Source organism: Sminthopsis crassicaudata, chromosome 3 (genome assembly GCF_048593235.1).
Source record: "Sminthopsis crassicaudata isolate SCR6 chromosome 3, ASM4859323v1, whole genome shotgun sequence".
NCBI lineage: Eukaryota > Metazoa > Chordata > Mammalia > Dasyuromorphia > Dasyuridae > Sminthopsis > Sminthopsis crassicaudata.
In genome coordinates, this window is record NC_133619.1 from 156,520,590 (window position 1) to 156,548,009 (window position 27,420).

A 27,420-nucleotide genomic window follows, 5' to 3' on the forward strand; every position below is an offset into this window, starting at 1 on the left:
ATGGGTACTACCAAGATTTTCCTGCTCTTTCTCTCAGTGGCCCTGTTGGCCTTGAGCTCTGCTCAAAACGTAGAGGAGGGTAAGTAGAGGGACACTACTTTTAAATATCATATATGGCATATACAACTGGTTTATTGTAAGCTTACATATATAGATATATTTGTAGATACATATGCACAAATATGTAGTCTGGATCATATAATCTGGGGTTCATAATTCAAGTCCAATGGCAGTATTTGTCTCAAGCCATCCTTATTGATTTGGTTACATTGATTTTTCACAAAATTAGGTAACAAGAAGTGGTAGTATTACTATTTCTATAAAGTAGAACTTTGTACTTTAAGGTTTACAAAGTACTTTATGTGTGTTATCACATCTGGTCTGGGAGGTAGGTGTTATTATTGTCCCCACTTCACAGATAAGGGTAACTAACTTGCAGCTGGGCAGTTTAGTGGATAAGAATCCTGGTCTTGGAGTTAGGAAGATCTGAGTTCAAATCCAACATTAGACATATACTAGCAGTATGACCTTGAGTAAGTCTCTCAGCCTCAGTTTCCCTATTCATTGTAGTCATTATGTATTTTTGTTTGGGGGAGGTTAATAGCACCTGCTTTCAAAGATTATTGCAAAAATCAGATAAGAGAAGCACTTTGCAAATTTTAAACCACTATGTAAATACTAGTAAAGATGAGTACCTGGAAATAGAGAGTAATAATGAACTAATAGTGTGGTCATGTTAAAATGACTTATTCTCTCTTGCCTTTGCATTTTTTTTTCAACCAAGTAATTCTCCAGATCAAAAATCCCAAGGCTACTTTGTCATCTTCAATGAAATGCATTCTGCCTGTCTGTGTCTGTCTGTCTGTCCTTCTCTTTCACTGTCTCTTTCTCCCATACTTAAACCTTTGATGGAGTGTTGCTTCAGAAGCAGAAGGAAAGAATGAAATGCATTATCAAGAATCCTAAAGCTCTCAAATGCCTATTTAAAATTGTATCTGAAAACCGAAATATAGAAAATAGTATTTCATGGATATATTATTCACTTTTATGCAAAGCCTCTTCACTTCTTCTAAGAAAGAACCCATTTTAGAAATCAGTGACGCAGTGGACTACAGAAAACAAGAATAGGAAGATTGGCAAGATATTTCTATCCTTCTTCTGACCTTGAACTAAGGGAGTCAATTTGGATTGATGCTATTGAGTTGTCTCTTCTTGATTTTTTTTTCTTGATGTTAAATTCATAGTGAGGTCAGGTTCAAATTACTATCCCTTTTTTTGCCCCTGGCCTGGGAAAAACAGTTTGGATTAGTTTTTGTCATTTGTTTTTGGTGTTGAAAGATAGATGTCTATGGGGTGTTCAAGGAGAACTAGGACCTCTGCTGTAAGCACTTGCCAAATCTTTTGCAGGACACCTTTGGTCTCCACCTAACACCAAACTATCATCTGTGGCTCCAAGAAGCTGTAATTCACACACCTTAGTAAAACGGTCTCAGCAGATGGGATCAACTAGGTTGAGCATAAAAATCCTCATTGAATTAGAGAGATGCCTACCCTGAGGATGTGAAGATCTCCTTCAATTGGAATGGGGGTATGAGGACAATGTATTCCAATAATCATAAAGACAGCTGAAGCAGGCAAAGTGGAGTACCTAGAGCTTGGTCAGACATTAAAGAAGCCAAGGTCATCTACTACGTGGTGGGCCATTATCAGTCCTCTTGACTTTTGCATTGCCACTATTCTTTGATGATTCTGGAAGAGAAAGTGAGGCTTACAATTTTGTGCAACTTTGCCTTACTTAAATCCAGTTTACATTCAAGTCAAGACATCCCCTGTGAAGTCACTGATCCTCTTTAAAAAGGAACGAATAACTAATAACAAGTGGAAGATATAATAGAAGAGTAAAAGAGGTTTATGTTTGCACTTCAACTAAGTTTGAAGGCTTCCTTTATGTAGAAAAATGGCTTGAGAAAGTTCTCAATACCAAAAAAATAGGTCACAAATTTCTAGCAAAATTTGGCAAGTTTTCTAGTTCAGTCATACTGCTTGCACTATGTCCTCCAGGCACCTATTTTTTTCAATTAATTCTACTGCCATGGTTACCTCCATTATTAAATTAGAATTCAAATATGATTAAAATTTTATAACAGAGTCACAGTGGATATTGTGAGATCGGGATGATCATATCACTATCCAATTTTCAATTCATTTTGTCTCCATTTCCTTTACTTCTTAAACTTCTAGCATTTAATAGGTAATGAAAGTTTCAAAATGGAAGTTAGAAATTCTTTGTTTTATGAATGGATATATTATATTTGGCCAAGTAGATGCTTGTATTCCAGATGGAATTCCATTGGACTTCATCCCCTTGAGCATATATTGCATTTATCCACAACTAAAAATTTCTGAGAGCCATAGGACTCTTGCTGTAAATATCACTTTTCTTTTTTCTTTTTTCTTTCCATAGAAGCCTCAAGCCAACAACAATCTGTTGCACCTGAACATAAGCAATTTGTCTACCCCTAAACAGTCTTTCTTTCCTTTTTTCCTTGTGGACCTTGGACCTGGTTTTTCTTTATAGACTACTTGGGCATCTGTGTTTTCCAAGATGAGTATTCAGAAACACAAGGAAATGATGAATTAAGAGTGTGGTCAAGTATGCCTTTACCTAATGAAAAGATTTGTGTCTAAAACACAAAATAAAGGAATGCTAAATCCCAAGCAAATTTCATCTTTATACAAAGCCTTCTCACTTCTATAAAAGAACTAGCCTCAAATCTAGTCATACCATTCAAAGCAGGAAGAGAAGACAAAAAGAAATAGGAAGATTGGCAATGTTTTTATTCTTTTTTTAGTCTTGGATTGAGACAATCAATTTGGATTGATGTCTATTTAATTATCTTTGTTATTGTTTTCCTTCATGTTGAGATAACTATTGAGGTCAAGAAAATCCAAATGAGTGTCCATTTTCATGACTGAAAAAAAAAAGCAATTTGGATTAATTTCTACTGGGTTCTTCTTAGTAGGTGAAAGTTCTGTCAGAAAAGTGAAAGAGGTTTAGGCTAACACTTACACTAACATTGTGAGCTTCATTTAAATACACCAATGATCTGAGGAGGTGTTCTATACCAAAGAAAAAGATCAGACATTATTAATAAAATTCTACTAGTTTTTATTGTTTGACACTTTTCTGATTCACTCATATTGCTTTATCCATGAACTCCAGCTATTTCTTTTTTAATTGATTTTAACTTCATATTTAGCTCCATTATTTACCTAGAATGCAGATGATGGATATTTTTATCATGCTCATAATAGATATTGTGAGATCAAGCTGAATATACCATTATCTTATTTTCCATACATCTTGATTTTATTTCTTTCACTGTTCACACTTCCTGCATTTAATATGTAACAACAGTTTTAAAATGAATGGGAATTCTGTTTTTATAACTGGATATAAATGTTTGCCAAATGGATGCTTATATTCCTGAAAGAATTCCAACAAGATTCATCCCTTTGAACACAGATTGTCCTTATACATAATTAAAAACTGTTAAGATCGATAGAACTCTTGACATAAATATTATTATTTTCTTTTCTTTTTTCTATACATAGAAGATTCAAGCAAACAACCTGCTTCACCTGACCATAAGTAACAATCTATCCTTAAACAATCTTTTTTTTCCATTGTCCTTCTAGTCCTTGGATATTGTCTCTCTCATTATGAACAACTTGGGCATTTATATTCTTAAAGATGAATACCAATATGCAGAGGGTAGTGATGAAATAATAGTATGGTTAAGTTAAATGAATTATTCTCTCTTGCCACAACAAAGTCTCCTTTTTCCAGCATAGAACTTCCTAGATCACAAATCATAAGGTCACTGAATGGCTTCCATGAAAAGTTCTTCATCTATGTCTCACCATCTACATCTTAATCTCTATTCTTGTCTGTCTGCTTTTCTTCCTTAAGTAGGTGAGTGTTTCTTTAGAAGCCTAAGTGGGAAAGAAAAGGCACCCAAAAGGGTCTATCTAAAATACAAAATAAACCAATGCTACCTCTTGGGCATATTGTTCATCTTTATGCAAGACCCATCTCAGACCTCAAAGCCAGTCACATCATTAACTGCAATAAGGGAGTAAAAGAATAATAGGAAGACTGGGAAAATATCTCTAGCTTTTCTCTGACCTCAAATGGAGAGGAATGATTTGAATTTATTTCTACTAAATTAATTTTCATGTTGTTTTCTTTAATATTGTTATAGTAGTGAGGTCAAATAAATTCAAATTATCATTTATTTTTCTCACCCTTGTCTAGGAAAGACAATATAAGTTTCCATAAATAATAAGTTCTTCTGAGTAAAGATAGGTGAAATATCTGTGATGGAAATAAAAGAGGTTAAAATGTGTACTTCCACTAACTTTGAAGACTTCATTTAGATAAAAAAAATGTTTAGAAGATAGTGCATAAAAAGGTCACAAATCATCAAAATTTAAATAGTATTTATGTCCCTCGTCCAGAGACTCAAGATAGTTTGGTTTACGTGGCATTATTTGCTTTTGAAGGTCTTCTTAGTAGGTAAAATATCTGTCAAGGAATGAAAAGAGCCTTATGTTGTATTTCAACTAACTTGAAAAATTCATTTAGATAGACCAAAGACCTGAAGAAGTACTCAATGCTCAAAATTTGGAAGTGCTCCATGTGAAACACATAGGTCAAAAGCAAAATTCTGCTAGTTTTGTTGAATTTTCTTTTCCTAATTCAGTCACTACATCCTTTAGGTACCTCTTTTTCAAGCAATTCTATCCCCATGGTTATCTCCATACTGTAATTCCAGAGAAACTGAGGCAAGATAGAGATTAGAGAGTTTTTAATATTTTATTAATTGGAGAGTTTAATTGACTGGACAGGACTCTCGTCTCAAAATATCCAGTAATGAATGGGGGAATGAAAAACCCTTTTATAGCTTTTCAGACAAAGAAAAGAAGAAGAGCGGGAAAAGTTAGAAGCGCTTGTTTTTTTTTATCAGGATGAGGGGAGGCTATAAATTTTTACTAAAAGCCAGAGTCAGAATGTTTGAATAACAGAAGTAAAGATGTCAGTGAAGTATCTGAGATAGTTTTATCTTTTGGAATATTTTAGAGGGGCAGTGTCATAAATTCTTGAGGGCAGAAGGAGCTAGGAGCCAGAAAGTCTGATCTGCTCCTCATCTCCCATTGACAATTTATAACCTTAGAGCAAATGGTCCTCAGTCTTAATGAACCCCGGGGGGGGGTTTACAACTTAAGGGACTGAGGCAGAACAGTTAAGGAAACTGAGAAAGAACAATTCAGGGAAACTCAGTCAGGACAATAAGGGAAACTAGTGCAGGGAAACTGAGGTAGAACAGCTCAAGGAGACTGTGGCATAACGATACCTTACACAAAATTCAAGAGATTTTATATTATAATCACAACAGATATTATAAAATCAGGCTAATCACACCACTATCTAATTTTGTATCCATTTGGCTATTTTCCTTCACTATGAAACCTCCAATATTTAATATATTATGAAAATTTCAAAATTGAAACTAGGAATGTTTTGTGTTATGCAATGTCTGGTCAAGTAGATGCTTGTAATTCTTGATGGAATTCCATTGAGATTCATCTCCTTGAACAGAGATTGTACTTATTCTCAACTGAAAACTCTTGAGATTCATAGAAAACCCTCTTCAAAAAATCACTCTTTCCTTTTCTTTTTTCTACCTATAGAACAATCAAGCCAGCAACCTGTTCAAACTGAACGTAAGTAGCTTGTCCATCTCTAAACAATCTTTCTTTTCTTTTTCCTTGTGTCTCCTGGTTATTGCTTTTCATTATAGATCATTTGGCATTTGTGCTCTTTAAGATCAGAGAGGGTAATGAACTAAATGGTCAAATTAAAATGCATTATTATCTTTTGCCCAAGCATGTAGTCACCTTTTTCCATCAAGAGATTTCCTGGATAAAAATTTCAAGGACATTTTGGTGTCTTTAATGAAATAAATCTTGGTTTCTGTCACTTTGTCTATATCTCTATCTTTCTGTGTCTTTCTGTTTGTTATTTCTTAAGTAGACCTTGAAAAGAATTTTCTTCAGATCCTAAAAAGAGAAAGAAATAAAAATGTAGTATCAAGAACCCAAAGAATTAAATGCCTATGCAAAAGAATTGGTTCTGAAACATGAAATGAACTAATACTACATCCTGGTCATAGTTTTCTTATTTTTGCTAAACCTTTTAATTTCTGAGAATAGACCCATCTCAGGCCTAGCCTCAAATTAATCACAGTCCTGACTACAGAGAGAAAAGAAAATAAGAATAGGAAGATTAGCAAGCTATTTCAATCACTTTCTGCCTCTGCATTAAAGGAGTGCTTTTGGATTGATTTCTATTAAGTACCATGTTTGTTCTTTTCTTTAATATGAAATGAGTAGTGAGCCAAATTACTATCTGCTTTTCAAACTCTGGAATGGCTAAAATAGTTTGGATTAGTTTTAATTATTTGCCTTTTGTATTCTTCTTAGGAGAAAAGATCTTAAAAGAAAAGAAAATGGATTTATGTATGTACTACAACTAACCTTAAAAAATTCATTCAGCTAGACCAATGGCCTAAGGAGGTGGTAGTTGCCCAAAATTTGGATACAGATTTTAACCAAAACACGATAATTTTTATTGAATAATATTTTTCTAATTGAGTCATAAGAACAACTATGTTCTACAAGTACCTTTTTTCAATTCATTCTATTTTCATAATTATCTCCATTATTTACCTAGAATTAAAAAGATGATAAACTATCTTACATCATGATTACAAAAGAAATTGTGAAATATCCATCTAATCAGACCAGTATTTAATTTTCTATCTGTGTTGTCACTATTTCCTTCATTTTTCATACCTCCTGTATTTAATATGTTATGACAGCTTTGAAATGAATAGGATAAATTCAACATTTTATGAATGGTCTTGGGCCAAGTGGATGCTTCTATTTTTGATAGAATTCCTTTCAGGCCTTTCAACATATTGAGCCTGAATATGTTGCCCTAGCCACAACTGAAAAGTGAAAATCAAGAATTTTGCTCATCACTTTTTTTCTTTTCTTAATACTACCACAGAGGCCCCAAACCAGGAACCTGCTGCACCTGAATGTAAGTTAAAATTTATCTTAAAAGTCTTTCTTTCCAATCTGCTTATAGTTCCTGTTCCTTGCCTCACATTATAGTGCATTTATACTCTCAGAGATCAGTAACCAGAAAAAGAAGTTAATCAACAGATCCCGGACAACTTGAAATTAATTATTCTTTCTTTGCTTCGCATATAGTGTTCTCCTTCAACCAAGGAATTTCCTAGAACAAAAATCCTAAGGTCACTTTGTCATCTTTAAATAAATCATCTTTTTCTCTGTCTGTCTGCCTGTCTCTTTTGTCTGTCAGTTCTCACTCTCTGTCTCTTTCTTTTTTATACTTTATCATTCAAAGAACTATTACTTCAGAAGCAGAAAAAAAAGAAAATAAAGAAATGTACTGTTCAAAACTGAAAAGATCAAAATCTTTTTTCAAATATTTGTATCTATACACAAAACAAAGAAATGCTACTTAATGGCCATATTTTTTAATATATATATGTATATATGTATATGTACACATATATTATATATACACACATACACACACTTTCCTCTTCTAAAAAAAGGATCCATCACTAGCCTAGCCTCAAAACAAGTCACAATACTGACTGCAAGGAACATGGGCAAGAAAAAATATGAAAATTGGCAAGATGTTTCTATTCTTTCTCTAGTCTTGGAAATTATCAGGCAACTTGGATTTATTTTTATTAAATTCAGTTTCTTGTGGTTTTCCTTAATAATGGACTACCATTAAAGTGAAGTAAGTCCAAATTACCTTCCCTCTTTTTCATCCTAGTCAGGGAAAAACCATTTGGATTTGTTTCCATTTTTATAACTTTTGAGTTATTCTTAATAGCTAAATGTCTGTCAGGGAAATAAAAGAGGTTGATAACTGTAGTTCAACTAATTTTGGAACTTTCATTTAATAAGACTAATGGTCTTAGGAGGTACTCCACATGAAACAAAAAGGTCAAAAGCAAAATTCTGTGAGTTTTGTTGAATTATGTTTTCTAATTCAGTCATACTGCTTGTACTATGTCCTCCATGCACCTCATTTTCAATTGATTCTACCCCCATGGTGATCTCCATTATTTACATAAAATTCAAGAAATGAACAGATATCATAAGATCAGTTTTATCACATCACTAATTTTCTATCCATTTTGGTTCTATTTTCTTCACTTCTCAAACCTCCAGTATTTGATATGTTATTAAAGTTTCAAAATGGAAGTTAAATTCTTTGTTTTAGGCTATATCTGGCCAAGTGGATGCTTGTATTAAAGCATGAATTCCATTAGGATTCATCCCCTTGAACAGATAATAAACTTATCTTCAACTGAGGACTCTTGAGATCCATAGGAATCTCTCCCCCAAAATCATTCTTTCCTGTTCTTTTTTCTACCCACTGCACAAACAAACCAGCAACCTGCTAAATCTAAACATGAGTAGCTTGAGTATTTCTAAACGATTTCTAAACAATCAGTACCCAGAAAGCGAAGGTAATGAACTAAGGATATGGCTAAATTGAAATTCATTCTCTCTTGCTCTAGCATATAGTCACATTTTGCTAGCAGGAAAAGATTTCCTAGATTGAAATTCCAAGGACACTTTGATATCTTTGATGAAATACTCTCCATATGTGTTTCTGTCACATTCTCTTTATATCTATCTTTCTATCTCCCTCTGTCTTTTTCTGTGTATTCTTTCTTAGATAAGCCTCAAAAGAGTGTTTCTTCCAATGCTAAAAAAGGGAAAGGGAAAAATGTAGAATCAGGAACCCAAAGGGTTAATAAATATCTATTCAAAAGATCTGGTTTTGAACATTAAATAAACAAATGCTACAGCCTTGTCATATTTTTCATATTTATAATAAACCTCTTATTTCTTCTAAGAATGGATCTATCTCAAGTCCAGCCTCAATCTAGTCAAGCCCTCACTGCAGCAAGAGAAAGCGAGGAGAAAGAGAAAAATTAGCAAGTTGTTTCAATTATTATTATTATTATTATGTATTAACAGAGGGTGTTTGGATTGATTTCTATTACTTACTGTATTTATTCTTTTCTTTAATATAAGATGAGTCATGAGTCTAAAAAAGTCAAAATTACTGTTTGCTTTTCAGACTATGAATTTAAAAAATACCCAACATTTTATGTTAGTTTCTAGTATTTGCCTTTTGGTGTCTCCTTGGGAAGTGAAAAATCTGTCAAGGAAGGAAAAGGGATTCATGCTTGTCTTTCCAACTAACTTTGAACAATTCATGTAGATACACCAGTGGCTTAAGTAGACAGTAAGTGACAAAATTTTGGTCACAAATACACAAAAACAATAGTTTTTATTGAATAACATTTTTTTCAAGTGAATCATACTGCTTCAACTATGTTCTCCAGATACCACTTTTTGATTCATTCTACTATCATAGTTATCTCTATTATTTTCCTAGAATTAAAAAGATGACAAACTATCTTACATCATGGTCACACTAGATGTCATAGAATTCTATTTTCTCTTTTATATGGAATTTTATTGGGATTTATCCTTTTGAAAAGAGATTGCATTTATCCTCAACTGAGGACTCTTGAGATCCATAGGAATCTCTCCTCAAAATTCACTCTTTCCTGTTCTTTTTTTTTTACCCACAGCACAATCAAGCCCGCAACCTGCTGCATCTGAACGTGAGTAGCTTGTCCTTCTCTAAACAGTCTATCTTTCCTTTTTCCTTGTGTTCTTGGTTATTACCTTTCTTACAGATCATTTGGCATTTGTGCTCTTCAAAATCAGAGAGGGTAATGAACTACGAGCATAGTCAAATCAAAATGCATTATTATGCCCTGGCATATAGTCTCCTTTTTCAGCAGATTTCCTGGATAAAAATTCCAAGAACATGTTGATATCTTTGATGAAATCATTTCTGTCTCTATTTCTGCCACTTTGTCTATATCTATTTCTCTATCTCCATCCATCCTTGCCTAGGTAAACCTTGAAAGGAGTGTTTCTTCAGATGCTAAAAAGGGAAAGAAAAAAAAATGTTGTATCAAGAACATAATAGTTTTTATTGAATAATTTTTTCTAATTTAATCCTGTTGCTGCAATTATGTTCTCTCAATATCTCTTTTTCAGTTCATTGTACTGTTTTAGTTATCTCCATTATTTACCTTGAATTACAGAGATGATATCCTACCTCCCATCATGGTTATAAAAGATGTTGTAAGAGTCATCTGATCATAACTTTATCTAATTTTTCCTCCTTTTTTGTCTCTATTTTCTTTACTTCTGATACTTCTTGTCTTTAATATGTTAATGACAGCTTTAAAATGAATGGGACAAATTCTGCATTTTATGACTAAATGTATAATCTCTGATTAAGAGGATGTTTCTGTTTTGATAGAATTTCTTTCAGGCCCTTTAACATACATTGCCCCTTTCCATCACTGAAAAGTAAAATTCATAGGAATCTAACCCTAAACATCACTTTTTCCTACTCACAGAGGCTTCAAGTCAACAACCTGATGTATCTGAACATAAATTACAGTTTATCCTTAAGCAGTCTTCCTTTCTGTTTTGCTTGTAATTCCTGATTCTTGCCTCATATTATAGGTCAGTTGTGCATGCATGCTCTCAAAGATCAACAAATAGAAACACAGATTAATAATAACGCAAGAGTGTAGTCAAGTTGAACTGGATTATTTTTTCTTGCCTTTGCATACGGTGTTATTTTTCCACCAGAGTTTTTCCCAAATCAAAAATACCCATGTCACTTTGTCATCTTCAATTAAATTATCTTTGTCTCCATTTGCCTATATATCTTTCTCTTTCTTTCTTTCACCTTTCTCCCTCAAATCTTTGTGTGTCTCATCTTTGTCTCTCTGTTTCTCCCTGTGTCTCTGTTTTTTCCTCGGTCTCTCTTTTCTATATTTAGTCCTTCAGAGATTTGTTACTTCAGAAGTATAAGGAAAGAAAGAAATTTAGTATCAAGAACTCAAAAGGTTAAAAGCCTATTCAAAAGATTTTGTTTTGAAACATTAATAAAGAAATGTTATATCCTTGCCATATTTTTCTATTTATGCAAAGCTTTTTCACTTTTTTTGAGAATGGACCCATCTCAGGTTTAATCTCAAACTAGTCACAGCTCTGACTGGAGGGAGAAAGAATAAGAAGAAATAGAAAGATTAGAAAAATGTTTCAATGTCTGTTCCTGTATTAGGGAGTGCATTTAGATTGAGTTCTCTTAATTTCCTTTTTGGTTCTTTTCCTTAATATAAGATTAGTAGTGAGCTAAAGAAAATACAGATTACTGTCCCTTTCCCAGACTCTGGACTGGGAAAAATAGTTTGGATTGACTTCTATTATATGTCTTTTGGGGTCTTCTTAGTATGTTACAGATCTGTCATGGAAGGGAAAGGGGCTTTTGTTTGTACTTCAACTAACTTTAAGAAATTAATTTAGATAGACTAATTAATGGTCTGAGGAGGTACTCAAAGCCCAAAATTTGGTCACAAAATTTTACCAAAAACACAATAAATTTTACTTAATGTTTTCCTCTTGAGTCATACTGTTTCAACTATATTTTTTTCAGAGTGCTTCTTTTTTGATTACTCTATTTATTACCTAGAGTTTAAAAGATGATAAACTATCTTATATAATGGTTACAATAGCTGTAGAGAGGTCCATCTGATCACACAATTATGATTTTTCCTCACTTCAGTCTCTATTTCCTTCACTTTTGATATCTCTTATAGTTAATGTTATGTATGGCAGCTTTGAAATGAATGACATAAATTCTACATTTTATGACTGGATATGTAATCTCTGGCCAGAAGGAAGCCAAATTCTTGATAGAATTTATCTATCATCTGTTATCTAATCATAATAATATGATTGCCTCTATTCAACTGAAAAGTGAAATTCATAGGAAACTTGCTCTAAATATTATTTTTTCCTTTTCTTTATGCTACCCACAGAGACTCCAGATCAAGAATTGTCTGCATCTGAATATAAATGATATATTTTCCTTAATCAGTATTTATTTCATTTTCCCTTGAAGTTCTTGGTTTGATCTCACATTATAGAATACTTGTGGATTTATGCTCTCAAAAATCAGTAGCAAGAAAGAGAAGTTGATGGTAAATTATCATTTCTTGCCTATCCATAGGGTGTCTTTTTTCAACCAAGAAATTCCCCAGATCAAAAAAATTCCAAGATCACTATGGAATCTTCATTTAAATTATTTCTGGTTCTGTCTGTCTATCTTTCATGGTCTCACTTTTTCTGTCTCCCTCTGTCTTCTCTTTCTGTTTGACTTTCTTGTCATTTTCCTTAATGGATTACTATTAAGTCAAGTAAGGCCAAATTAGCGTCTCTCTTTCTGACTCTGGCTAGGGCAAAACCATTTGGATTACTTTCTAATATTTGCCTTTTGAATTCTTCTTTGTAGATGACTGGGTGATGTATTGCCAAATGGATACTTGTATTCCTGATGGAATAACATTGGGATTCAACCCCTTGAACAGAGATTGTACTCATTTTCAATTGAGAACTCTTGGAATTATAGGATTCTCTACCTAAAATTCACTCTTTCCTATTCTTTTTTTCTACCCACAACAGCACAAAGCCAGAAACCTGCTGAACATAAGTAGCTTATTTATCTCTAAACAATATTACTTTCCTTTTTCCTTGTAGTCTTTGGTGATTGTCTCTCATTATAGATCAGTACCCAGAAAAAGAGGGTAATAAACTAAGGATATGGCCAAATTAAAATTTATTTTTCTCTCTTGCCATTGCATATAGTCTCCTTTTTCCAGGAGGGGATTTCTAAGGATAAAAGTTTCAAAATCACTTTGAAGTTTTTGATGAAATGCAATCTGTCTCTGCCTCTTTGTATACCTCTCTGTTGATATCTTTTTGTCTGTCTGTCTATCTCTGTCCTTTTTTAGGTAAAGAAGTGTTTCTTGAGATGCTAAAAAGGGAAAGAGAAATCTAGTATCAAGAACCAAAAAGTTTAAATGCCTATTCAAAGGACTTTATTCTGAACATTAAATAAAAAAATGCTACATCCTTGCCATATTTTTCATATTTATGCGAAGTCTCTTCACTTCTTCTGAGAATGAACCCACCTTAAACTATTCATAATCCTGTGTGCAGAGAGAGAGAAAGCAAGAAGAAATAAGATTAGCAAGCTATTTCAATCATTGCCCCTGCATTAAGGGAGTGCTTTTGGATTAGCACTCCCTTATTGTTTAATTTTTTTATTATTTTATTATTTTTATTAATTATTATGTTTGTTCTTTTCTTTAATATAAAATGAATAGTTAAATAAAGAAAATGCTAATTTATTTCTGTTTTTCAGACTGTATACTGGGAAAAAACAGTTTTAATTAGTTTTCATTATTTACCTTTTGGGGAATTCCCCTTAGTAAGTGAAAGATCTGTCAGGGTAGAATAAGGGAAGTTGCTTTTACTTCAACTAACTTTGAGAAATTCATTTAAGTAGGCCAATGATCTGAAGAGATGTTCAAAGGCCAAAATTTGGTCACAAAATTTTACCAAAACCACAATGAATTTTACTAAATAATTTTTCCTATTGAATCATACTGTTTCATCTATTTCTTGAGCAAACCTCTTTTTCAATTCTTTCTACCATCATGGTTCTCTCCATTAATTACCTAGAATTTAAAAGATGATTAACTTATAAAGTAGTCACAATAGATGTTATGATATCCATCTGTTCAGACCGTATTTAATTTTCCATCATTTTTGTGTCTACTGCCTTCACCTCTCATACCTCTTGTATTTAACATGTTCTGACAATTTTGGAATGAATGGCAGGAATCCTGTATTTCATGCTGGGATATGTAATCTCTAGAAAAGGGAATACTTCTATTCCTGATAGAATTCTTTTCAGGCACTTCAACTAAATTGCTCCTGTTTACCATTGAAAAGTGAAATTCATAGAAATATTTTCCTAGACATTTTTTTTTTCTTTTCTTTATACTAGCCACAGAAACCCAAAGCCAAGAACCTGTTGCATCGGAAAGTAAGTTATAGTTATCCTTAAATGGTCTTCTTGCAATTTCTAAACCTTTTTCACATTATAGAACACTCGTTTATTTATGCTCTCAAAGATTAATAGTCATAAATAGAGATTGATGATAAATCAAGAGTTTGATCAAGTTAAAATTAATTACTCTCGCTTGTCTTTGCATATAGTATTCTTTTTTTCACCTGGGAATTTCCCAGATCAAAAATTCCAAATTCATTTTGTCATCTTCAGTTAAATGACATTTTTCTCTATCTGCCTCCCCACTCTAACCCTTCAAAGGGAGCTACTTCAGAAACAGAAAAGGGAAAGAAAGAAAGGTAGTATCGAGAAACAAAAAGTTGAAATGCTTTTTAAAAAATGGATCTAGACCCAAGAGAAAAGAAATACTATATCCTGGCCATATTTTCACACACACACACACACACATGTGCTGTGCTTTATATTTCTAAGAAAGGATTCATTTCTAGCACAGTCTCAAAACCAGTCAAAATATTGAATTCAAGGGACAAGGGCAAGAAGAAATATGAAAATTGTCAAGATGTTTCTATCCCTTCTCACCACTTGGAGTCAGGGAATTTGGATTGATTTCTATTGAATTCATTTTTTTGTTGTCAAGTAAACTTTCTATCAAATTAACTTTCTGACCTTGGCCAGGGCAAATTTCACTTATTTACCTTTTGAGTTCTTCATAGAGGAAAGGTTAAGGAAATAAAAAAGGTAAAACTGTAGTTCAATTGACTGGAGCATTCATTTAGATAATCTAATAATCTTAGTAGGTGTTGCACAAAATAAAAAAGACTAAAGCAAAATTCTGCTTTTTTTTTTTAACTGAAGAATGTTTTTCTAATTCAGCCAATATGCTTGCACTAGGTACTCTAGGTAGCTCTTTTATCATTTGATTCGACCCCCATGGTTACCTCCAATATTTAAACAAAGTTCAGAAGATGATTAAATTTTATATTATGACCACAATAGATATTATAGGATCAGGTTGATTACACCACTATTTCATTTTCCATCTATTTTAGCTCTTTTTCCTTCTCAAAGATTTACTTTATGAAAGTTATTATTTAATTTATTCTCAAAGTACTTACTTTATGAAAGTTTCAAAGTGCATGCTAGGAATTCTTTGTTTTATGAGTAAATATGTAATATGTGGCCAAGTGGATGCTTGTGTTCCTCACAGAATTCCACTGGGGTTCATCCCCTGGAATTTGGATTGGATTAACTCCAAGTGAAAACTCTTGAGATCCATAGGATTCTTGCTCCAAAAATCATTCATTCTTTTTTTTTTTCTATTCACAACAGCACAAAGCCAGGAACCTACTGACTGTAAGTAGCTTCTCTATCTCTACTCAGTCTTTCTTCCTTTGTTATTGTACTCTCTGGTTATTGTCTCTCACTTCTTTTTTTTTTTTTTTCCTATCCACAACAGCACAAAGCCAGCCACCTGCTGATTGTAAGTAGCTTCACTATCTCTACTCAGTCTTTCTTCCTTTGTTTTTGTAGTCCTCGTTATTGTCTCTCACTTCTTTTTTTTTCTATCCACAACAGCACAAAGCCAGGAACCTACTGATTGTAAGTAGCTTCACTACCTCTACTCAGTTTTTCTTCCTTTGTTTTTGTGGTCCTGGTTATTGTCTCTCACTTCTTTTTTTTTCTATCCACAATAGCACAAAGCCAGCCACCTGCTGACTGTAAGTAGCTTCTCTATCTCTACTCAGTCTTTCTTCCTTTGTTTTTGTACTTTCTGGTTATTGTCTCTCACTTCTTTTTTTTTTTTTCTATCCACAATAGCACAAAGCCAGGAACCTACTGATTGTAAGTAGCTTCTCTATCTCTACTCAGTCTTTCTTCCTTTGTTATTGTACTATCTGGTTATTGTCTCTCACTTCTTTTTTTTTCTATCCACAACAGCACAAAGTCAGCCACCTGCTGATTGTAAGTAGCTTCTCTATCTCTACTCAGTCTTTCTTCCTTTGTTTTTGTGGTCCTGGTTATTGTCTCTCACTTCTTTTTTTTCTATCCACAACAGCACAAAGCCAACCACCTGCTGATTGTAAGTAGCTTCTCTATCTCTACTCAATCTTTCTTCCTTTGTTATTGTACTTTCTGGTTATTTGTCTCTCACTTCTTTTTTTTTCTATCCACAACAGCACAAAGCCAGGAACCTACTGATTGTAAGTAGCTTCTCTATCTCTACTCAGTCTTTCTTCCTTTATTTTTGTACTTTCTGGTTATTGTCTCTCACTTCTTTTTTTTTTTCCTATCCACAACAGCACAAAGCCAGGCACCTGCTGATTGTAAGTAGCTTCTCTATCTCTACTCAGTCTTTCTTCCTTTGTTATTGTACTCTCTGGTTATTGTCTCTCACTTCTTTTTTTTTTCCTATCCACAACAGCACAAAGCCAGCCACCTGCTGATTGTAAGTAGCTTCACTATCTCTACTCAGTCTTTCTTCCTTTGTTTTTGTAGTCCTTGTTATTGTCTCTCACTTCTTTTTTTTTTCTATCCACAACAGCACAAAGCCAGGAACCTACTGATTGTAAGTAGCTTCACTACCTCTACTCAGTTTTTCTTCCTTTGTTTTTGTGGTCCTGGTTATTGTCTCTCACTTCTTTTTTTTTTCTATCCACAATAGCACAAAGCCAGCCACCTGCGGACTGTAAGTAGCTTCTCTATCTCTACTCAGTCTTTCTTCCTTTGTTTTTGTACTTTCTGGTTATTGTCTCTCACTTCTTTTTTTTTTCTATCCACAATAGCACAAAGCCAGGAACCTACTGATTGTAAGTAGCTTCTCTATCTCTACTCAGTCTTTCTTCCTTTATTTTTGTACTTTCTGGTTATTGTCTCTCACTTCTTTTTTTTTTCCTATCCACAACAGCACAAAGCCAGCCACCTGCTGATTGTAAGTAGCTTCACTATCTCTACTCAGTCTTTCTTCCTTTGTTTTTGTAGTCCTCGTTATTGTCTCTCACTTCTTTTTTTTTTCTATCCACAACAGCACAAAGCCAGGAACCTACTGATTGTAAGTAGCTTCACTACCTCTACTCAGTTTTTCTTCCTTTGTTTTTGTGGTCCTGGTTATTGTCTCTCACTTCTTTTTTTTTTTTCTATCCACAATAGCACAAAGCCAGCCACCTGCGGACTGTAAGTAGCTTCTCTATCTCTACTCAGTCTTTCTTCCTTTGTTTTTGTACTTTCTGGTTATTGTCTCTCACTTCTTTTTTTTTTCTATCCACAATAGCACAAAGCCAGGAACCTACTGATTGTAAGTAGCTTCTCTATCTCTACTCAGTCTTTCTTCCTTTGTTATTGTACTATCTGGTTATTGTCTCTCACTTCTTTTTTTTTCTATCCACAACAGCACAAAGTCAGCCACCTGCTGATTGTAAGTAGCTTCTCTATCTCTACTCAGTCTTTCTTCCTTTGTTTTTGTGGTCCTGGTTATTGTCTCTCACTTCTTTTTTTTCTATCCACAACAGCACAAAGCCAGGCACCTGCTGATTGTAAGTAGCTTCTCTATCTCTACTCAATCTTTCTTCCTTTGTTATTGTACTTTCTGGTTATTTGTCTCTCACTTCTTTTTTTTTCTATCCACAACAGCACAAAGCCAGGAACCTACTGATTGTAAGTAGCTTCTCTATCTCTACTCAGTCTTTCTTCCTTTATTTTTGTACTTTCTGGTTATTGTCTCTCACTTCTTTTTTTTTTTTTCCTATCCACAACAGCACAAAACCAGGCACCTGCTGATTGTAAGTAGCTTCTCTATCTCTACTCAGTCTTTCTTCCTTTCTTATTGTACTTTCTGGTTATTTTCTCTCACTTCTTTTTTTTTCCTATCCACAACAGCACAAAGCCAGCAACCTGCTGATTGTAAGTAGCTTCTGTATCTCTACTCAGTCTTTCTTCCTTTGTTATTGTACTCTCTGGTTATTGTCTCTCACTTCCTTTTTTTTCCTATCCACAACAGCACAAAGCCAACCACCTGCTGATTGTAAGTAGCTTCTCTATCTCTACTCAGTCTTTCTTCCTTTCTTATTGTACTTTCTGGTTATTGTCTCTCACTTCATTTTTTTTCCTATCCACAACAGCGCAAAGCCAACCACCTGCTGATTGTAAATAGCTTCTCTATCTCTAAACAGTCTTTCTTCTTTTATTTTTGTGGTCCTGGTTATTGTTTCTCACTTCTTTTTTTTTCTATCCACAACAGCGCAAAGCCAGCCACCTGCTGATTGTAAGTAGCTTCTGTGTCTCTACTCAGTCTTTTTTTCTTTGTTTTTGTAGTCCTGGTTATTGTCTCTTACTTTTTTTTTTCTATCCACAACAGCGCAAAGCCAGCCACCTGCTGATTGTAAGTAGCTTCTCTATCTCTAAACAGTTTTTCTTCCTTTGTTTTTGTAGTGCTCGTTATTGTTTCTCACTTCTTTTTTTTTCTATCCACAACAGCCCAAAGCCAGCCACCTGCTGATTGTAAGTAGCTTCTGTATCTCTACTCAGTCTTTCTTCCTTTATTTTTGTGGTCCTGGTTATTGTCTCTCACTTCTTTTTTTTTCTATCCATAACAGCACAAAGCCAGCAACCTGCTGAATGTAAGTAGCTTCTCTATGTCTAAACAGTTTTTCTTCCTTTTTTCTTATAGCTCTTGGTTATTTTCTCTCACTATGGATCATTTGACATTTATATTCTTTAGTTACCCAGAGAAAGAGGTTAATGCTCGACTAAGAATTTGATAACATTGAAATGCATTATTCTCTCTTGCCATTGCATATAATCTACTTTTTCCAGTAGGAGATTTCCTAGATGATAATTTCAAGGTTACTTTGATGTCTTTGATGAAATGCTCTGTGTCCCTATCTCTCTTCCTGTCTTTATGTGTCCTTTTTTAGGTAAATCTTGTATATTCAAATGCTGAAGACAGAAAGAAAGAAATATACTATCCAAAATCCAAAAGGTCAAATGGCTGTTGAAAAAAAATCAGTTCTGTTACACAAATAAACAAATACACTTCCTTGCTTTATTTTTCATATTTATACTAACCCTCTTCACTTTTTCTGAGAATCAACCCATCTTAGGCCTACCCTCAAACTAGTCACATATCTGAAGCTGGGCAAGAAGAAATAAGATCAGCAAGATGTTTGAATCATTGTCTGGTCTTGCATTAAGGGAGTACATTTGGATTGATTTCTATTAATTACCATGTATATTCTTCTCCTTAATATGAGATTAGTAGTGAGCTAAAGTGCAGATTATTGTCCAATCTTCAAACTATGTATTAGCAAAAACAGCTTGAATTAATTTCTGTCATTTGCCTTTTGTTAAGGATCTAGTTATACTTCAACTAATTTTAATAACTCAGTTAATTATACGAATGATCTGAGAAGCTGCTCAATGATCAAAAATTAGTCACACATATTGGCAAAAACAATAATTTTTATTGAATATTTTTTGAATCATATACCTTCAAGTATTTCCTACAGATACCTCTTTTTTCAGTTGGTCCTATGCATATTGGCTAGTCTCATTATTTACCCAGAAATTAAAAGATGATAAACCATCTTATCTAATGGTCAAAGTAGATGCTGTGAAATCCATCACAGAAACATTTAATTTTCACTCCCTTTGGTTTCTCCTTCCTTCACTTCTCATGCCGCTTGTATTTAATATGTTATGGCAGCTTTGAAATGAATGACATGAATTCTACATTTGTTACTGGATGTATAACCTCTGGTCAGGAGGATGCTTGTATTCCTGATAGAATTCCTTTCAGGCCCTTCAACATAGGTTGCCTCTATTCACAATTAAAAAGTGAACTTCATAGGAAAGTTGCCCTAAACATTACTTTTTTCTTTTCTTTATACTACACACAGAGTCCCCAAGTCAATAGCCTGCTGAATCAGAATATAAGTTATACTTTATCCTTAAATGGTCTTCTTTTCCTTTTCCCTTGCAATTTCCAATCCTTTTTCCACATTATACCAGAACACTGGTGCATTTATGCGTTCAAAGATCTGTGGTCAGAAATAGAGGCTGATGATAAATAGTTTGGTCATGCTAAAACGAATTATTCTCACTTGCCTTTCTATATGGTATCCTTTTTTTTCACCTGGGAATTTCCCAGATCAAAAATCCCAAAGTTATTTTGCCATCTTCAATTAAGTGACATTTGTCTCTTATTTGTTCCCCTTCCTTTCTCTACGTCATTCTGTATGTCTCTATGTCTCTCTCTCTCCCCTCTCTATTTCTTTTTTTCTCTCTCTCATCCTTCAAAAGAGTACTACTTCAGAAACAGAAAAGGGATAGAAAGATAGTACAAAGAACCCCAAAGTTGAAATGCTTTTTTAAAAAAATGTATCTAAAACCAAGAGAAAAGAAATACTATATTCTGTTCATCATTATACTAATGCACACACACAGACACACACAGACACAGAGATATTTGCATATGGTTTATACTTCTAAGAAAGGATTCATCTGTATCCTAGCCTCAAAACTAGTCAAAATACTGAATTCGAGGAACAAGGGCAAGAAGAAATATGAAAATTGTCAAGATATTTCTATCCAATTTGGATTTATTTCTATTGAATGGACTTTCTTGTTGTCAAGTAAACTTTCTATCAAATTAGCTTTCTGACGCTGGCTAGGGCAAAATTATTTAGATTAATTTCGCTTCTTTGCCTTTTCAGTTCTTCTTCATAGGTGAAAGGTCAGGGAAATAAAGGAAGTTAATAATTGTAGTTCAACTAACTGGAGCATCTCTTTTGATTGCCACATAAGTCTTTGGAGGTGTTGCATAAAAATGAAAATGAATAATGCAAAATTTTACTTGTTTTACTGAAGACTATTTTTCTAATTCAGCCACAATACTAAGTATTCCAGGTACCTCTTTTCTCATTTGATTCGACCCCCATGGTTACTTCCAATATTTACACAAAGTTCAGAAGATGATTAAATGTTATATTATGATCACAATAATATTGTAGGATCAGGCTGATTATACCACTTTTTCATTTTCCATCTATTTTAACTCTCTTTCCTTTTCAAACCTATAATATTTACTTTGTGAATGTTTCAAAATATATGCTAGGAAGGCTCTGTGTTATAAGTGGGTATGTGATATCTGGACAAGTGGGTGCTTTTATTTCTGACAGAATTCCACTGGGGTTCATCCCCTGGAATATGGATTGGATTAATCCCCAAGTGAAAACTCTTGAGATCCATAGGATTCTTGCTCCAAAAATCATTCATTCTTTTTTTTTCCTATCCACAGCAACACAAAGCCAGCCACCTGCTGAATGTAAGAACCTTCTCTATCTATAATCAGTTTTTCTTCCTTTATTTTTGTAGTCCTGGTGTAGTCCTGAGTTTGTGTCTTACTTCTTCTTCTTTTTTTTCTATCCACAGCAACACAAAGCCAGCAACCTGTTAAACGTAAGTAGCTTCTCTATCTCTACTCAGTCTTCCTTTATTTTTGTAGTCCCTGGTTATTTTGTCTCATTATCGATCATTTGACATTTATTTTCCTCAGTTACCCAGAGAGGTTAATGCTCACCTAAGAATTTGGTAAAAGTGAAATGCATTATTCTCTCTTGCCATTGCATATAATCTACTTTTTCCTTGATAATTTCAAGGTCACTTTGATGTCTTTGATGAAATGCTCTCTGTCTCTATCTCTCTCCCTGTCTCTCTCTTTATGTGTCCTTTCTTAGGTAAATCTTGTATATTCAGATGCTAAAGACAGAAAGAAAGAAATATAGCATCCAAAATCAAAAAAGGTTAAATGGCTATTGAAAAGATTTGGCTCTGATACATGAATAAACAACTGCTATATCCTTGTTTTATATTTCATATTTATAAGCCTCTTCACTTTTTGGAATGGACCCATTTCAGGCCTCCCCTCAAATTAGTCACAACTCTGAGTGCACACAGAGAGGGCACGAAGAAATAAGATTAGCAAGATATTTGAATCTTTGTCTGGTCCTGCATTAAGGGAGTACATTTGGATTGATTTCTACTAATTACCATGTATTCTTTTCCTTAATATGAGAAGAGTAGTGAGCTAAGGAAAGTGCAAATTTCTATCTACTTTTCAGATTTTGGACTAGAAAATACAGTTTGAATTAGTTCCCATTATTTGCCTTTTATAGTCTGCTCCTTAGTAAGTTAAGGATCTGCTTATTCTTGTAATTCAACTAATTTTTAAAACTCATTTAATTAGACCAATGACCTGAGAAGATGCTCAATGATCAACAATTGGTCACCCATTTTGACAAAACCAATAATTTTTACTGAATAATTTTTTCCCTTGAATCATGCTGCTTCAACTATTTCCTACAAGTATCTCTTTTTTCAGTTTGTCCTATCTACAGTAGCTTTTCTTATTATTTACCTAGAAATTAAAAAATGATAAATCATCTTATCTAATAGTCAAAGTAGATATTGTTAAATCCTGATCATAGTAATTTTTCCCCCCTCTGGTTTCTATTTCCTTCACTTGTTATACCTCTTTTATATAACATGTTTTAGAATAAATGTCAGGAATCCTGTATTTTCTGACTGTGATATATAATCTCTAGACAAAGGAATACTTCTATTCCTGTTAGACTTCTTTTCAGAAAATTCAATTAAATTTCCTCTGTTCAAAACTGAAAAGTGAAATTCATAGGAATGTTGCCCTAAACATCACTTTTTTTTCCTTATACTATCCACAGAATCCCCAAGTCAGCAACCTGCTGGATCTGAACATAAGCTATAGTTATTGTTAAACGGTCTTCCTTTCCTTTTTCTTTGTGGTTCCTAATCCTTTTTTTCACATTATGGAACTCTTGTGCATTTATGCTCTCAAAGATCAGTAACCAGAAATAGAAATTAATGTTGAACCAAGTTTGGGATCAAGTTAAAAATACATTATTCTCTCTTTGCATGCCATATGTTCTCCCTTTTCCAACAGGAAATTTCCCACCAATGTTCTTATGAAGTCCTTCATAATGATTTTAGCAAAATTCTGCTTTTTTTCCCCCTCATATTACATTTTTCTAATTGTGTTAATATTGCTTCAATTATATCATCTGGCTTCCTCTTTTTGTTAACTGTGTCCTTTATATAGAATTTCATATGATTGATAGAATACACTCTTAAAGTTCAATACCAAGAAAAAAGAAGGTAATGATGAATTAACAAGGTTTGAGTTTAAATGCATTATAATCTCGTGTTTTAGCATATTTTCACCTTTTTCTGTTAGTTAATATCTTAGATCAAAGATTCAAGACTATTTTGTCATATTTAATAAAATGCTTTCTTTATATCTCTGCAGTTTGCATGTTTGTCTCCAATTATCTCTCCTCTCTCTGTCTCTCCGTCTCTTTCCTCTCTCCTTTCTTTCTCTCTCTTCTCTCTCTCTCTTATTCTCTTTTTCCTCTCTTTTTTGTCTCTCTCTCTTTCTCTCTTTCTCTCTCTCTGTCTGTCTGTCTGTCTGTCTCTCTCTCATTCTCTCTCTCTCTCTGTCTGTCTCTCTGTCTCTGTCTCTGTCTCTGTCTCTCTCTCTCTCTCTCTCTCTGTCTCTCTCTGTCTGTCTCTCTGTCTCTGTCTCTGTCTCTCTCTCTCTTTCTCTCTCTCTCTCTGTCTCTCTCTCTCTCTGTCTCTCTCTCTCTCATTCTCTCTCTCTCTCTGTCTGTCTCTCTGTCTCTGTCTCTGTCTCTGTCTCTCTCTCTCTCTCTGTCTCTCTCTGTCTGTCTCTCTGTCTCTGTCTCTCTCTCTTTCTCTCTCTCTCTCTGTCTCTCTCTCTCTCTCTCTGTCTCTCTCTCTCTTTCTCTCTCTCTGTCTCTGTCTCAAAAAACAAAAGCCACTTTGTCATCTTCAATTATGCTCTTTTTATCTTTCTATTTTTCTGTCCATATCTCTACCTGTTTCCCCTCCATCTCCTTCCTCTCCCCTCACTCTTCTCTCTCTTTTTTATTTAAACCTTTGAAAAAGTTTTCTTTTGTAAAACTGAAGGAGAGATATAATAAAAACATTTGTCCAAAAGGGCAAATGCCTATTTAAATATTTATATTGAAAATACAAAATAAAGCAATGCTACATCCTGGCCATATTTCACACACACACATACACACACACACACACACACACACACACACACACACAAAACAAACAAAAAAAAAACCTCTTTACTTCTGTGAAAACATCTAGCTTCAAATACACTCATATCCCTGAGTGAAGGAAGAAAGGGCAAGAATAAATAGAAGGATTGGCAAGATATTCTAGCCTTTTTTCTGTCCCTGAATTGAGGGAGTCAGTTTGGATTAATTTCTATTAATTGCCTTTCTTTTTGTTTTGGACATAAGTCCAAATTGTCATTCTTTTTAAAGATTTTATGTTGGGAGAAACAATTTAAATTAGTTTCCACTATTTGCCTTTAGTGTTTTTCTTCTGAGAGAGTGAAAAATCTATCAGGAAAATTAAAGGGGATTATGTTTGCACTTCAACTAATTTTGAAGGCTTCATTTACAAGATACACATGGTCTTAGGACCATGCCAAAGAAATAAATCAGTTTTTATTGAGTGATGTTTTTCTAGTAGGATAATACTGCTTCAACTATGTTCTCCAAGTACCTCTTTTTCAATTCTACTGCTATGGTTATCCCCCATTATTTACATACGATTCAAAAGATGCTAAATTCTTTTATATCATGGTCACAGTAGAGTTGTGACATCAGGTTGATCATAATAACATCTAATTTCCTATCTCTTGTTTCCTTCATTTCTCATACCTCCTGTAGTTAATATGTTATGTCAGCTTTGAAATAAATGGGATGAGGTCTGGGTTTTATGACTGAAAACGCATCCTCTGGCCAGGTGAAGGGACCAGATAGAATTCAATTGGGACCATTGAACATAGACTGTTCATATTCATAATTGAAAACTCTTGAGATTTATAGGACTCTTGCCATAGACATCACTTATATATATTTTTTATTTTACTCACAGAAAACTCAAGACTACTATATAAAATGAATTCCTAAATGGCCTTTCTTTCCTTTTTTCAGCTTTAGCTCCTAGTTCTTGTCTCAAGTTATAGTTCATTTAGGTATTCATCCTTTTTAAAGCTGAATTCCCATAAACTGTGGGTACTACTGTTTGTACTAAGAATGTACTAAGAATGTAATCATGTTTTCTTTTTTCTCTTGCTATTTTTCTACCAATTTCCCAAATCAAAAAAAAACCAAAAAACAAAAAACAAAGTCATTTTGTTGTCTTCAATTAAATACTTTCTTTGCCTCTCTCAATCTATCTTTCTGTCTCTATCTCTTTCTGTCTTTCTGTTTCTGCTGGTCTCTCAGTTTCTGTCTCTCAATATCTCTGTGTCTCTCTTTGTTTCTCTATGTGTGTTTCTGTCTCTCTCTTTCTTTTCTATATTTGGGCCTTCAAAATAGTGCTATTTCAAAAGCAGAAAGAAATGTATTATCTAATACCCAAAAGACTAAATGTCTGTTCAAAAGATTTATATCTAAATACAAAATTAAGGAATGCTACTTCCTGACTATATATTTAAACTTTAAAGCCTCTTCACTTTTTCTAAGAAAGAACCCATCTCAGACCCCCAAAACTACTCCCACTACTGATTGTGCAAGAAGAGAGGATAAGGAGAAAAAAATAGGATTTAAAATGTTTCTAGACAATGGTCCTTGACTTGAGGGAGTCAAATGGGATTTGTTTCCATTTAATTGCCTTTCTTGTTATTTTCCTTAGTGTTAAACTAGTCATGAGATCAAATAAATCCAAGTTATCACTCCTTTTTTTTTTTTTTTAATTTTACTGGGCAAGGAAAATCAGTTTGTATCAGTTGCAATTATTTTTCTTTTGTGTTCTTCTTAGTAGATGAAGGTTTTGTCAAGGAAGTGAAAGAGATTTATGTTTTCACCTCAACTAATTTTGAAGGCTTCATTTATGCAGACAAATGATCTAAGAAGGTTCTCAATACTAAAAACAAAAATACAAAATTTTAGCAAAATTCAATTAGTTTTATTGAATAACATTTTCCTAGTTCAATCATACTGCTTCAACCATGTCATCTAGGTATTTCTTTTTTAATGGATTCTATCTGCAATGGTTACTCTCATTATTTACCTGGAATTCAAAAGATGATAAACTATTTTATATCATCGTTATAGTACTTGAGATTAGGCTGATCACACAACATCTAATTTTCCATCTATTATGTCTCTATTTCCTTCACTTCTTATACCTCTTTGTATTTAATGTGTTATAAGACCTTGGAAATGAATGGGATGTATTCTGCACTTTATGACTGGATATGTGACCTCTGGTCAAGTGGATACGTGGGTTTCTGATAGATTTCTACTGGGATCCATCCACTTGAACACAGATTGTCCTTATCCAAAACTGAAAACTCTTGAGATTCATATAATTCTTGCCCTAAACATCTCTCTTAACTTTTTTTTCCCTATCTTTAGCAGCTCCATGCTAACAACCTGCTATATCTGAATGTTGTCTATCCTAAATCAATCTTTCCTTTTTTTCTCCTTGTAGACAAAAGAAGATTCCGTAAAAAGCAATCAAAAGATGAGAAAAAGAGAAAATATTTAGAAAAATACCAGAAGTTCGTTCAGAGCTTTCAGAGATTTTATCATTAATAATGTGGTCGTGAATTGAGTCCATTTTAACTCTTTAAGGTACTAAACATTTCTCTTCTCAATGATTCAAAGTCTAGGTTTTACCATACACTTAGCACTACTCCATTTTGTGTCATCAGTCACATCCTAGATTTGTGCTTTGATTTGCTTCATCTTCACAATAAATTTCTCCCACATAATTTGCTCATCTTTGCTTTGAGTCAAGCTTCTCACTGATTAAAGAGATCTGTGATAAAAAATGCATCACACGCAATTCCATTTCTGTAGAAGTAACATATTTTTACTCATAACATTTTGCATCTTCCTGCTCTGGTTTCTCATCCCTACTTAGATTCTCTCCCTAAGTTTCCTCCATTTCATTAATGCCTGACTACTTTCTTGTCATAAATACTAGAGTAAGGGCTGAATCCAAGTCATTCTGTCTCTTGCGTTTGATTTTCTTCTATTTTTCTTTCAGGTCTGAATGAAAAGACGGATATGAGGAGGCATCATGAAAATCTTTCAGTATCCTAGTATAATAGGAAAGTGTATAGATCATGACTCCCCTCATTCCTGTATTTAAAACACAAATAAACTAAAATGAGC

The 27,420-nt window shown here is 33.7% G+C and overlaps 1 protein-coding gene across 1 annotated transcript; it reads left to right on the forward strand.

Annotated features, from left to right (window-relative positions):
• Window positions 1-27,420, forward strand: LOC141561937 (uncharacterized). The gene is made up of 34 exons (XM_074301984.1): window positions 1-79; window positions 2,579-2,643; window positions 5,755-5,787; window positions 7,136-7,168; window positions 9,786-9,818; window positions 14,138-14,176; window positions 15,491-15,514; window positions 15,618-15,641; window positions 15,737-15,760; window positions 15,856-15,879; window positions 15,980-16,003; window positions 16,100-16,123; window positions 16,218-16,241; window positions 16,339-16,362; window positions 16,462-16,485; window positions 16,584-16,607; window positions 16,704-16,727; window positions 16,824-16,851; window positions 17,309-17,332; window positions 17,430-17,453; window positions 17,550-17,573; window positions 17,668-17,691; window positions 17,789-17,812; window positions 17,914-17,937; window positions 18,035-18,058; window positions 18,156-18,179; window positions 18,396-18,419; window positions 18,513-18,536; window positions 18,632-18,655; window positions 18,751-18,774; window positions 21,453-21,479; window positions 21,587-21,613; window positions 26,732-26,874; window positions 27,293-27,420. Exons 1-33 carry the CDS (start codon window positions 1-3, stop codon window positions 26,833-26,835), a joined length of 1,020 nt encoding a protein of 339 aa, XP_074158085.1. The 3' UTR covers window positions 26,836-26,874; window positions 27,293-27,420.